This window comes from Poecilia reticulata, linkage group LG7, assembly GCF_000633615.1.
Source record: "Poecilia reticulata strain Guanapo linkage group LG7, Guppy_female_1.0+MT, whole genome shotgun sequence".
NCBI lineage: Eukaryota > Metazoa > Chordata > Actinopteri > Cyprinodontiformes > Poeciliidae > Poecilia > Poecilia reticulata.
The window spans coordinates 22,798,154-22,811,916 of NC_024337.1; the positions used below are offsets into that span (position 1 = coordinate 22,798,154).

At 39.6% G+C, this 13,763-nt stretch overlaps 1 protein-coding gene across 4 annotated transcripts in view; it reads left to right on the top strand.

The window, feature by feature from the left end:
* The window catches only part of LOC103467511 (dedicator of cytokinesis protein 3-like), a 60,416-nt gene that overhangs the window by 26,519 nt on the left and 20,134 nt on the right, over positions 1-13,763 (top strand). For all 4 annotated transcript variants that reach the window (XM_008413952.2, XM_008413953.2, XM_008413954.2 and 1 more), the window contains exons 14-37: positions 983-1,108; positions 2,985-3,109; positions 3,208-3,370; positions 3,487-3,593; positions 4,762-4,933; positions 5,016-5,113; positions 6,131-6,214; positions 6,317-6,417; positions 6,524-6,605; positions 7,033-7,203; positions 8,501-8,693; positions 8,802-8,929; positions 9,770-9,916; positions 10,033-10,131; positions 10,272-10,366; positions 10,542-10,617; positions 10,746-10,846; positions 10,959-11,017; positions 11,684-11,832; positions 11,936-12,021; positions 12,124-12,150; positions 12,235-12,330; positions 12,404-12,464; positions 12,557-12,650. In XM_008413952.2, coding sequence (XP_008412174.1) covers positions 983-1,108; positions 2,985-3,109; positions 3,208-3,370; positions 3,487-3,593; positions 4,762-4,933; positions 5,016-5,113; positions 6,131-6,214; positions 6,317-6,417; positions 6,524-6,605; positions 7,033-7,203; positions 8,501-8,693; positions 8,802-8,929; positions 9,770-9,916; positions 10,033-10,131; positions 10,272-10,366; positions 10,542-10,617; positions 10,746-10,846; positions 10,959-11,017; positions 11,684-11,832; positions 11,936-12,021; positions 12,124-12,150; positions 12,235-12,330; positions 12,404-12,464; positions 12,557-12,650 — 2,640 coding nt within the window. The remainder of the gene's footprint in view (positions 1-982; positions 1,109-2,984; positions 3,110-3,207; positions 3,371-3,486; positions 3,594-4,761; positions 4,934-5,015; positions 5,114-6,130; positions 6,215-6,316; positions 6,418-6,523; positions 6,606-7,032; positions 7,204-8,500; positions 8,694-8,801; positions 8,930-9,769; positions 9,917-10,032; positions 10,132-10,271; positions 10,367-10,541; positions 10,618-10,745; positions 10,847-10,958; positions 11,018-11,683; positions 11,833-11,935; positions 12,022-12,123; positions 12,151-12,234; positions 12,331-12,403; positions 12,465-12,556; positions 12,651-13,763) is intronic.

The window sequence follows — 13,763 nt, forward strand, 5'->3', positions numbered from 1 at the left end:
TGTTAGGAAACATTTCTTGACTCATTAGTGAGGTACTGTGCACATTTTTCCACCTGTAGGCTTAGTCTGAGATTATCACACTGTAAAAATACAGAAGAGATTAATATTGATTTAAATCATATTTATAGAGAACAAACTGAATCTGTACATTTGGGAAACTGTAAACCTTTTATTTTATTATAACCACCCTGACAACTACTACTGTAGTAGTTATTTAGAAAAACAGCTGTCCTAATAAAAACACTTAGTTCGGATATTTGCTGACATAGCAGATAGTTGATTAACAACCAAGTATCGACATTTAAAAACATGAAATCATAGAGTTTATGTTGTAGATGGACACAGTTGAACTTTTTGAAGCCCGTGTAAGAGTTCGTTGACCCTGTGCTTTTTCTAATTACCAGCAGGGGGTTATAATGCTGGTAGCAAAAGGAAGTCATAACACATCTGCTGCATTGGCATACCTTTAAATCACCAGCCAGCTTGATATTATAAATAGTTGTGCCTATGTTTATTCTTTATTCTACATTACCATTTGTACATTTTCTTTATAGGTGTAATTAATTTTCCCATTTAGAGTAAAAGTGGTACTTAAAGATTTGGTTTCCTTCTCTTTGACAAGTGGTTGCCATGTGTGCGTCGTGGATCTGGGATCAGTTGCAAATATTCAATGATTTCAAATTTTAATTAAAATTAATAATTATATTCTCTCTAAGAATATGGCAACAATTGATAATACCTTAACATTTTCCCCTCTCTTTGTTCTGGCTCTGATCGCATCTCTATGGCTAATTTCTTCTCTACCCCAACATCCTGACCGATGTCCTTTTAAAATCCCACCTCTTTCTGCATTTCTGTTCTTGTTTTATCTTCCTCAATTTTTTACTTTCTTATCTTTATTTGTCCTCTTTCCTCAACCCTCCCATTCACTCTCCCACATCCACATGTGGCCACTAAAACCCCCTGCTGCCACTTTCTGCAGGCCTCATCATTTCTCTGCAGCTGCTGCGAGGTGAGCTGGAGCAGATCAGACGGGAGAACCAGGCTGTGTTCAACAGGGCGTTGGCACTCACACGCAAACTGGGTTTCCCAGATGTCATCTTGCCAGGTAAAGAGGCAAAGAGCAGTAGGGGGTAGGGAGTGCAGACAGGAGGGAGAACCAAAAGGCCAGATGGCTCAGAGGAAAGGAAGGAGGGGAAGGTCACAGATGCTGGTAAACAGGAAGCACTTGAATGTCGAAGTGGATAGAGCTGGAGAGATATAAGACAGAATTGGGGAAAACAGCAGGAAACGGAGGTCTGCAGAGAGGAACGTATAATTGGAAACAGTAACTTGTATTGTTTGGTTTAGATTTATGGAGATTTTGTTCCAACAATGCATGAGATTCAAAGCTATAGCTCAGCTGCTAAGCTTATTTACAGAGCTGTGAAAAAGTATTTGATCCCTAAACCCAAAGATTAGTTGGTGTAACAACTGCCTTCAGGTCTTTACAATAAATCTTTCATAAGGCCCAGAACACCATACAGCCACCTCTATGTTAGACTGTAGATATGATATCGTGGGCTCTTTTTCCTGTTGTTGTCTCCCACACTGTCTCATCTCTCTTGCTCGATCAGCTTCCTCCAATGATGTTCTTTTTCTGAAGTGCTATGCAAGATGCAACATTTTTAAAATGCTGCACTTTCCTTGTTTTGTCAGTCAACATAATAATATTTCCAAAGTCTTGAAAAGTCATCACAATATTTTTTTGGTAAATATTAGACAGAGACAAACTCAAGGTTTTTGCCTTTGACCTCTCTTATGGTGGCCATTTTTGTACAGTCTTCTCCTTGTTGTTGAGTCACGAACACTGACCTTAAATAACTGGAGCAACTGCAGCCTCCAGAGCTTCAGGTGTTCTCGGTTCTTTTGTAATATCCTGAATCAGTTGTCAATGCACTAATGTTGGTAGGTCAAACACTCCTGGGAAGGCTCTCCTCTTTTCTATGACTTCTCTTATTAGATTAATAGCCTTTTGTATCTTAACAGCCTTCATAGCTTTGTAATCCTTTCCAGACTGATAGGTATTCATGACATTGTCATCTTTTCTTGATGTTCTGTAGACTGGGGCATGGTGTGCTGTTGTTTTTAGATATTTTAGTCTACTCCATGTTGTCAGACAGGTTGTGTTTAGGTGAATAGTCATGCCTCAGTGTGGCTTGTGAAATTGGAGCTAGCTTAAAAAATTTGTTTATCACAGTTAATTGATGATCTAACATGGGTAAACTAACACTGATATTTTCAACTATGTTGCAGATTTACTAAGGTTATAAAACTATTTCGGTCATCCAAAACATGTGTGACCAATAAATAGACAAAGAAAATCTGTAAAGAGGAGTACAGCATTCGTTCACGATGTGGTTCTTTGTTTCTACTGACCATCTATAATTCGTTCCTCTCCTCTCCGCTCCTGCTTCTCTCTGCTTCACTTGAAATACCTCCTCAATATCTCTCCTTGTGAGTCATCTGTCCCAAAGGAAATGGCTTTGATAGAAATAACAATAATCAGATTTTATAAATAACAGCAATATCTTTCACCAGTGTTGCCTCTGATGTTTTGTCTCAATAAACACTGACCTTACAAAAAGGTGCTGAGGCAGTCATGAGGCAGTGCGTGCTTCCACTCAGCAGGGTCATCTTGAATTAAAAAGAACAGTGGCGTAGAATGTGATTCACAAAGATTATTTATTCATGTTGACCACACGGAGTTCACGTGTGGAGCAGATGAAGGAGACATTTTCACGGTCTACTTTTTTGGGAGAGGTTCTACTTCCCTAATGTAGCTTTAATCCAGTTTACTTTTTAATTACATCTTCTAAAAAAAAAAAAGAACATCAGTTGTAGCTCCCTCTGGAGCTATAAGAGGCTCAATATTATGGGATGAATGTGTAAAATTAGTGCAGTTGCCTGTAAACAAAGCATCTCCAAACTTTTAATTGCCTCAGGTGATACACGCAATGACCTGTATCTGACCCTGGAACGAGGGGAGTTTGAGAGGGGTGGCAAGAGTGTCCAGAAGAACATTGAAGTCACCCTGTATGTTCTCTACGCTGACGGGGACACGCTCAAAGTATGACACACACGTGCATCACTTCTCATGTCCCATATCATCAGTTTGTGAGTAAGAGCGAGCCTGACCTTCTTCCCATGCTTCTTTTCCCTCTGCAGGATTGCATCAGCTTGGGCACCGGCGAGCCGAGCGCCTCGGAGTATCGCTCGTTCGTTCTTTACCACAACAACAGCCCTCGCTGGAGCGAGATGGTCAAGCTGCCCATCCCTATCGACCGTTTCAGGGGGTCCCACCTTCGCTTTGAGTTCAGACACTGTTCAAGTGAGTCACAACTGTAGCTCTGTCACAATCAAACCCTCTGGGGGGGAAAACAAAAAAGCAAAATCGGCGTTATCCAAACATGTGCATGATGCATGATATCATGTTCTTCTTTTCAGCTAAAGACAAAGGAGAGAAAAAATTGTTTGGCTTTGCCTTCACTCCTTTGATGAGAGAGGATGGGACCACTCTCTCAGACGAGGTCCATGAGCTGTATGTGTACAAGGTACGGTGATGCCATAACACTCACATTGGATGTATATTTAGCTTGAATGAGCTTGTATCGTCTTCACATCTTATACTTTTTAAATCACGCTTTGTAATGGAAAATATGAACTTTAAAAAAAAAAAATCAACTTCAGATTCTTTCTGCTCTTCGCTCTATGAACTCAACAGCCATGTATGACTGATCCAAAAATATCTCACAACAAGCTTGGCCTAGGGCTGTTGTCTGTCATTTTCTTGTGTTATCCGTCTTCCCTTGTGCAGTTTGATCTCTCTCAACTCTGGACACTTTGTTCTGAAACCAAAGAATGCTCAGAAAGATGGGGCAGGTGCTAACATGCTAGTATGTGTTGTAGCTCTAAGAAGTGGTTCAGAAACACGCTGAAGCAATAAAATAAATAATTGTATATCTATAGTAGTTGCTTTGTAATTACTAACCCTATAAGAGTATTCAAGTGATTAATATCTACGTTTTAGGTATCAAATAATTCCAGTTTGTTCTGTTCGTTTTTTGGAATTCTAGATGATAAATATTTAAACGGCGCACTTACTTGAAAGTGTGTGCATTGCGAGGGTTATTACCTGTTTCTGCAGTTAGTCTGTGGCGTCCCACCAATTTTCTGCAGAAATGATCTGGTTCACTGAATGAACTAAATGTTTTTGAAATTACATGCGACTCACAAAGGTTCATTGAGTTTATGGCCAAAACCAGAGAACCTGTAACTGCTAGAACTAAAGATGTCACAAACAATTACCTGCTTATTTTATTTTTGTTTATAAAAATGAAAGTGAATTGTTGCTTCTATTTCTGAATTAATAATAGGTAAAGTACAGGTTCTTGGTCTGTTGAGTGTAAGTATTCTTTGCACTCTTTCAGTGTGGGCATATATTAGGATTTTAGATTAATATCTATTGCTTCTTAAAAAAAATGTATTCTTTATTCAATTTATGTTTAAAATGTATTTCAGTGTCACATTTCAAATTAATAATTAATTGTCTTAGTTTTTCAGTGGTACACTACTAATATGCTGAATTTGCCCTACAAGCAACTCTGAAGCACATAAATAAACCAAAACATTCATGAAGTTCCTACAAAGGTCGTTTTGCTGTGAAATTTTTCCCATTTTTCCAAACTTGAGCAATCCTTTCCCGTGTCCGTCCTTCATTAGTGTGATGAAAATGCCACATTCAGCAACCAGGGTCTGTACCTGAGCCTCCCCTGCTGCAAGGAGGACTTCAACAGCTGCCCCAACCTGCCAGCCAACCTGCCTTTCCAGAGGAGCCCTAAAGAAACATTCTGGGTCTCCACCATCCTCTGCTCCACAAAACTCACTCAGAACGGTAATTTACCAGCTAATACACCAGTCCTCCATATTTCATACTTGATTCAACTCAGCAAATGTTGGTTTACTTTAATTTTTAGTGGATCTCCTGGCTCTCCTGAACTGGAAGGCCCATCCGGACAGGGTGTTGGACATCCTCGGTCGACTGCGACAGATCAGCGGAGAGGAGATTGTAAAGGTCATCACACCATTGTTTCTGAGACGATGAGGAATGAATGGATTATTTACCTTCTTTCTTAACTTTATACAGCGATTCTCGCCATCCCTGGCATCCCTGGTAAAAATGTTACAACTTCGAGAAACACGTCTATCTGTTTTACTGTCAAATAATCTGAAACAGAAAAAAAAAGAAGAATCGAACCTTTCAGTACAGTGGGGAATTTTACATGAAATAAAAAGTACATAGAATTATTGACATTCTTGCTAATTATTTGTTTTGAAATCTCCTTTTGTCGATAGAAGAGCACTTAGACCAATCTTTAACATTTCCCAAGAAAGTAATCACTCACCTTTTGTCTTTGCACAATCTCTCTCTCGATCATGCAGAGATTTTCTCTCATACTCTTTTTCTCTTCAGCTCCGCTCGCAGGTTTTCTATGAGATTTATATCTGGGGGTTGCGAAGCCTATTGAAGAAGGTTAATTTTGTGCCCGGTGAACCATTTGTGATCTGAAGTGGCCATATGATTTAGATCGTAATCCATCAGAAAGACCCAGTGAAGACCCATTTCCAGTTTTCAAGTAGAGTCGACCACATTTTTTATGTAAAAAAGTCGTTTAACCCTCCAGCAGCCTTAGCGTGACACTCAGGAAGACAGGGGAAAACGTCACGGTCGGACAGCAGGGAAGCGGGGGGCTTGTCCCGTCAGACCGTCAATTTCCAAAACCACACCAAAAAAATCTAGTAAAAGCACACACAGGGTCAGTACGACGAATTAACATCAACATTCAATAATTACTGATCGGAAACTCACGGACACTGATGGGATTAAAAAAATGTTTTCTACATCTTTTATATTCTGAATACATGGAAATGCATTTAAGACTGCTGTTAGGTCATATTATAATTTCAGAATAAATGAAAACATGTTACATTTTTAACCAAAGGGGCTATATTTTTTTTTTAGGTTCTTTTGATTCTGTTTTAGATCATGCCACAGTTGTTTTGACATTATTACTTTTTTCTCCCATCGCAGTTCCTGAGAGATGTCCTGGATACACTTTTCTGTCTTTTAGACGACAACACGGACAAATACGGACCGCTCGTTTTCCAGTCTCTGGTAGGGGCATCCTCAGAACGCAGCTGCGCTCACACATTAAATCATGTCTTGTGACTTTTCAGCAGAGGAGATGGGATGTAACGTGTGTATCTGTGTGCTCAGGTGTTCATCATTAACCTGCTCAGGGACAGCCGGTTCTACCACTTCAGACCAGTAATAGACTCCTACATCCAAAACCACTTTGCCGGCGCTTTGGCGTACAAGTAAAGCAAATCTGACCCTATTCTTCTCTGAATCTGCACTTTAAAACTTTTTTTTTTCATTTATGATGTCTGTGAAGTTTCTTAACTCAAGCTAATTTGTCTGCAGAGAATTGATTCGATGCCTGAAGTGGTACATGGACCGTTCGGCTGAGGTAGTCCGGCAGGACCACATACAGGAAGCCATGAGGGTAAAGTATCACACTCGCTTCCTCCTCCTTCCGATCTGGCTCCTTCAGTGGGGATTAATTAGCTCCGAAAGAGGAAATGGTCAAACAGAAACGGAGCTGATAAGAAGTAATGCAACACCACAGGAGGAACTCGGGGAGTAAATTCCCTGCACAATTTATTTGAAAGGAAGTCGTTCTGAAGCTCTGCGGGCATTGATGGGAAGAGTGCGGCCTTTTCATGTGGCCTTTGTGACAAGATAATAGTAAAAGATATTTCACCGCAGTGCCCGATTGCAATCATTTCTTTCATATATTGATTTTTAACCTTAAACTGATTTGGTGGTCAGGCCTGCTTCCTCTGCCGGGGAACTAAAATTATGAGATGACATGTAAGGTGGGTTATCTGATTGTTTGTCTCCATCCGTATCCTGCACTTAATTCACCGCAGGCACTGGAGTATCTGTTCAAGTTCATAGTCCAGTCTCGCATCCTGTACTCGAGGGCCACCTGTGGGATGGAGGAGGAGCAGTTCAGGGCCAGCATCCAGGAGCTTTTCCAGTCAATCCGCTTTGTCCTGAGTCTGGACAGCCGCAGCTCAGAGAATCTTGTCTTCACACAGGTTAGACAGATCCTCTCAAACATTTTCACTGTTTGGGGTTCAAAATACACATGGTACAAATGTGTAACAGCTTCGGAGGTGACAATGTTATTACAAGCACGGTGGTACATTTCAAGTATTTGCATTTCATGTTTCCGACTGATTTATTGTTGAGTATCGCAAATAGAAACATCATTCTGTGAAGATTGTTTTATTTATAGCAGCATCCAAATTGTCCAGATTAGTTGGTCTGTCATATTCCTCTTGACTGTGATCCTCATCTGAAAACATGACTTTGGATCTCTGATCAATAGTGTAGTCCTTTTTCTTCTTAGCTAAGGTACAATGTTTTTGACTTTATCTCTCTAGTTCAGGAGTGGTTTGACATGAGGATGGTGACAATTGTGTTACACTTTTTCCTTCCAGTCAATTTTCCAACAGGACTTAGTAAAAGGGAAACTTACTATCAATGACATGTTGTTGCTTAGCCTCCTTGTGAAGAATCACAATGACTGTGAAGGAAGCACACTTCTCCATAATCATGTCGACCATAACATGACATTTCTGTTTAAACGCTTTTTATTGATATTCTATTAAACGTTAGTTTTTTTTATTAGCTGTAAACTCTAGTCATCACTTCAAGTATATCACTCTATGTGTAATAAGTCTTATAAAATTAATTTTTTTCCTTCTCTACCATAAATGACCTTTCCAGTGATTTTCTAATTTCATAAAAAGTCCTATTCCTCTTTTACCAGTTGTCATTTTGTTATACATTTTCTTTGGTTATGCTCTTGTTATTGAATGATCTTTGCTAATTTGTGTTTTGTCATATTAGTCTTGGTTTAATTTTTATATTATATATTATTTTAACTGAGACTTCTGTGCCTTATTGTCACTGTTGCTCCGTCCATGGCTTGATCCTGGACACTTTAGAGGCGTGACCAGCTGCACGCTTTTCTGTGGTCATGATTCTTGACTCTCCTCCTTTTCAGTAAGTTACAGCGCCCTCCTGTGTTGGAACTACAATGCAGCGGTTGATGTGAAGCCATCAACCCTCTCCAACAGGATGTTTATTTTTCAGAAACTGGTTTTATTTTAAACAATATGGATAAACTATAGTTTTGGCTTTTATTGAAGAAAAGCCATGTAGAATCAGTAGGAATGTGCTTGTTTTACTTTTGTTTAAGTATTATAATGTTGCTGTATATTTTAGATCTTTTTAAAGGTTAAGTGTCATTGTTAGGGTGTTCATGCAGACACTTTTGCATATCTGTGTGCTGTAAAGATTTCTTTGTGTCCCCCTTTACCCCCATAGGCTGCACTGTTGAACAGTTTTCCAGACATCTTCGATGAGCTGCTGCAGATGTTCACCGTTCAGGAAGTAGCTGAATATGTCAGGGGTACACTAGGGAGCATGCCCAGCACAGTGGACATTGGTCAGTCCATGGACGTGGTCAAACTTCAGTCAATTGCTCGTACAGTTGAAAGCCGACTCTTCTTCTTTCCTGGTGAGACAAACATGAAGGATTTAGGATCTTTTTTTTTTTTTTTACCTCACAATAATCTTGCTTTTCGCCTCATCTCTGCTTGCCTTTCCCCCCTGCTTGTTGCCTCAGAGTCCCGGAGTATTCTGCTGCCAGTCGTCTTGCATCACATCCATCTACATCTGCGCCAGCAGAGGGAGCTGCTCATTTGTTCTGGGATCCTGAGCAGCATCTTTTCAATAATCAAGACCAGCTCCATGGTGCAGTACACTTTACCAAGTCCATAATTACAGGGTTACTTAGTTCTACTAAGCTTAGTATTCCAGTGTATGAAAGTACAGAAAACTATTGAACTTTATTTAAAGGTTTTCCAGGTCCAAATAATTATGACACATTAAAATAGAAATCAGAAACCCTTTTTTATTTCCATACGCTATTTTTTATCTACTGTCTTAATCTGCTACCCTTAATTCTGTCCTTCTTTCGATCTTTTACTTCCATTTGTGGTACTAAATTGAATACGTAGTACATGCATGCATAGTTTTCAAAGCATCTGCAGTCAGAACGATCATGTTGCATTTATCTGACCTTTACGTCATCTGACTACATTTCCAAATAGACTACAGAAGTTGACATCAGTGCTTCACGAAAGGCCATTGCTAGTAGTTATACTTTAATTTTTTCTCAGCTTTTTCCTTCTTTTCATGATCTTGTGACAGTACCATTGGCTCCCGTTGCTCAACAACTTTCAAATCGATCCACGGATGGATCAAATTAATCGACCCATTATTACTTTTGTAAACGGTGCACTGCTGTATGACGTCTCTGTTCTTCTTTTGAGAATGCGGGTTGCTTTGGGGTCATAAACTGTTCATACAGAAGTGTGATTGCAGTAGCAATAAATTACTAGTCTGATTGCCCATCCAAAAAAAAAAAAAAAAGGATTTCAGCAAAAAATTGAAATCGGAACTGACTCTGAAGACCTGCTGTGTGAATGTAGCCAAGGTTCCATACTTAATTATTATTTTTTTTTATCAATCACATTCTTCATGGTGGTTTAAAGTTTTCCTCATCCTCTTTTAATTTGTCTGTCTTCCCAGGAGTCCTCTGTTCAGGAAGAAGTGGAAATGATGGTGGAGAGTCTTCTGGATGTGCTGTTGCAGACTCTGCTGTCCATCATGAGCAAATCTCATTCTGTGGAGACATCCAGAGGACAACGCTGTCCCCAGTGCACCGCGGAGATAACGGTAAGCCTTCACTCAATCTGCCCCTTTGAAGGATGATAACAAAACTCTGCAAACTTTAGTCATTATTTTGAGCAGGTTTATTTATGTGTTTTCGTACTTGTTCTCTCTCTCTGCAGGGGGAGTACGTTTCCTGCCTCCTTTCTCTTCTCAGACAGATGACAGAGATCCACTTCCACCACCTTCTCAACAGTTTCCATAGCAAGGAGGAACTAAAGGCGAGAGAGTCTGAAAGTCTGATAATGTCTTTGCTCAGTTCTCGGTTTCAGTCCTGAGCTGACATCAGGGAAAGTTTGTACTGCCGTCTGTTGGCTGTACACTTGGACTGAGCAGATTTTTGTTGCATCTTTTCCTGCAGGAGTTTCTGTTGAAGATTTTCTGTGTTTTTCGAAACCTGATGAAGCTGACTATCTTCCCCAGAGACTGGAGCGTCATGCGTCTCCTAACCAGCCAGTAAGTCTGCTTCTTTGTTTCTGTTATACGGTTTTTATCCCTCAGATGGTGAGTGAACAAAGCCAGCACTCTAATCCAGGGACTCATCCGAAGGTGATGCTTGTGTTGCAAGTTTTTAAATTCGCTTCTTGGCAGCCGGCTAGTTTTTACTTTACACTGTGTCGTATTTCTGCAGCATCATCGTAGTGACGACTCAGTTTCTGTCTCCGGCACTGCACAAAAACTTCTCCGAGGGAGATTTTGATTTCAAGGTGTGTCTGTGCATTTGCAAATGATGAAAACCCACAACTTCATAAAACCACACGATATTTTATGCTTCTTGTGTAATCATTTAAATGGTATTACTTGCTAATTATGTGGATTTCTCTTTGTATTTTAGGTGTGGAACTCCTTTTTCAGCCTCACTGTCCTCTATATCAACCAACCCAGTCTGCAGCTGGAAGCACTCCCTCCTGCCAAGAGAAAGAAAACCCTGGACAAGTAAAAGAATCTTGCAAATTCTAAAACTAAACATGTGCATTATTATTATTTTTTTAATCAGATTTCAAACGATGTATCTTATTACTCACTTCTAAATCTTCTTCTTTTGTAGGCATGGGGATTTGAGAGTAATAATGGCATATGAGCTCTTCAGCATGTGGCAGAAATTAGGTGGGTCAGCCGTCGCTCACTTCATCAATAATAATTTAAGTGAAGTATTTGTAGTACATTGCAAATTAATTATGATTTACTTTTTCATATTTTGCTTCCAAAGTCAGACTTAATCACAGATGTGGAGCAAATTTTTTTTGTTTTTTTTGTATTTTTCACTACTTCATGTTGAAATAGGAGTCACTCAGTGGTTACAAAAGGCTAATAAATTTAAAGAATGAAGCTGTTTCCTGTCAACACATTGAAATGTTAATATGAAGAGAAACTTTAAGCAGCATCTTTAGGCATTTTGTTTGCAGCAGTCTTTGACAAAAGCACCATTTAAGACCAATTCTTTAGGAGCTTTCACATTGCTTCACAACAGTATTTAAATCCCTATATCTTAGGCTTGCCGTTTCTTCTTTTCTTATTTGGTTCTTTTGTTCTCCACGTATTTACATACTTAATTAAGCGTGCCCATATTGTACTGCATCTGTTATATCTTTAAGGGGTTCAAAACCCCTTAAAGATCTAAGGATCGGTATCATTTTACAAAGTCTTGAGGCCTCATAAGAACAGTTTAAAGAAATTCAATGTGGCTTAAAACACCATTGTGTGTGTATCCTGTACATGTTTAACAGAGTTGTTCAACAAACACTTCTGTCTGTATCAATCCATTTCAACTAGGTGACAACAAGCCACACTTCATCCCAGGAATGATGGGACCCTTCCTTGGTGTCACCTTAGTTCCTCAGACCGAGGTCCGGAATATTATGATCCCAATTTTTCATGATATGATGGACTGGGAGCAAAGGAAAAATGGCAATTTCAAACAAGTTAGTATAAAATTGGTTTGTTGTGAAATCCAGAGTGTGTGCCTCATCCTTACGTAGCTCTTTGTCACACAACGCGCCTGTTCCTGGACGTTCATACCTCCAGGTGGAGGCAGAGCTGATGGATAAGCTGGACAGCATGGTGTCGGATGGGAAAGGTGATGACAACCACAGAGAGCTCTTCAGCTTGTTGTGAGTTTCAAACAAATGCTTAGTGAGACTATGAAGGAAATATTTTGTTTCTTTAAGATCTTGCAAATTTTTTCCCTGTTTTTTTTTATTTTATCACAACAGAACACAGCTGTTTGGTCCTTATCCAAGGTGAAGAATAATCTTTGCACTTCCAAAAGCTGAACGATGCTGGTATTTGCTTTCTGTACTTAATATCTGTGTGTTTTCCTCCAGCTTGTTGGAGAAGATTGAGCAGGAGACATGGAGGGAAACTGGAATCTCATTTGTGACATCAGTCACAAGACTTGTTGAGAGAATACTTGATTACAGGTATGCTAAAGAAAATTTGTGGGCTATGATGATATTGTTTTCAGGGCTTTAAAAAGTGAACTTGTACTTTCAGGGACTGCATGAAAGGGGACGAGATGGAGAACAAGAAGATTGGTGGTTCAGTCAACCTTATGGTGAGACATTCATTACACTTCCGGTCTTACTAACTTTTGTAACAGGGGAAAAAGTGACCTACTTTTTATTTCTTGTTCTACTGCAACATCAGAACTTCTACAAATCAGAGGTGAACAAGGAGGACATGTACATCCGCTACATCCACAAACTGTGTGACCTGCATCTTCAGGCAGAGGATTTCACAGGTAACCTTCAGACTGCAAGTACGTTTTTGTCACATAGTTTGGTACGACTCAACGCTCACTTTGATACTGGTTGCTGTAGAACCTTTTAGCAGCTGATTTTTAAGGTACAACTACATTATTTCATTTTGATTGAAGGCGAGCTCTGCTTTATTGACCCTAAAAATATTGTGTCTGTTGATGTCAAGAGCACAATGGATGCAGCGTTCCTATTACACACAAAGGGAAAGGGAGTGATAACTAAGTGTGTCAGTCAAGTTTCAAATTGTAGCATTCAAAGTATGACATTTGCACTGGAGAAACGTGATCAGTGCTACTGAATCAGTGGTGCTAATCCTATTGATAACTGCACCTTACAAGTGTCGCCATTTACAAATAATAGTGTTGTAAAAACATGAACTTGCCGATGGGAAACAAAATCCTTTTTGTAATTGAACTGTTGTATCAAACTGAGAGAGAAAGACATAAATATTAATAGATAATTGTAAAATGCACAATTCTAATTATGACCTTTGGCACTTAATAACAAAGCCAAAAACAGAAGCAAAATAAAGTAAAATAATAACATTCTATGCAGGTGTAACTTTGTTTTCACTTGAACTTGAATATCGGCTAGATGTCTTTCTTTTTTTCTTCTTTCTTTGTCTTGTTTGTCTCTATCTGTCTCTGTTTTTCCTCTCTCTCTCTCTCTCTCTCTCTCTCTCTCTCTCTCTCTCTCGAGTGCGCATGTGTGAGCGTCTGCTGCATGTGTGGAGTGAAAGGAGAACGAGTGTGAGGTGTTCTAAAGGTTTGATCTTCACCTTCTACAGTGGTGATTCACTTGTTTCACACTTTTAACACGATCTGTCTTCACTGGTGTCACAATAGTGTCTTTTTTTCGGCCGCGCCAAGCTTTTAGCTCGGTGCGATGGCCGGGAAAAGTTACGGCGCTRCAGGCTTTAGGAGCCTTTCACGTCGGCATGGTATTAAAATACCAGTTGGCGTGGATTTTTCGGTTGAGGAGTGTGGTTTAGCTGTTGGGGAAGTTGTTGGGTGTGAAAGTGTGAAGGCAGCGTCCAGGATGAATAATGCAGTGGTTATTTTTTTGGACTCGATCGATAAGGTGAACAGCGTAGT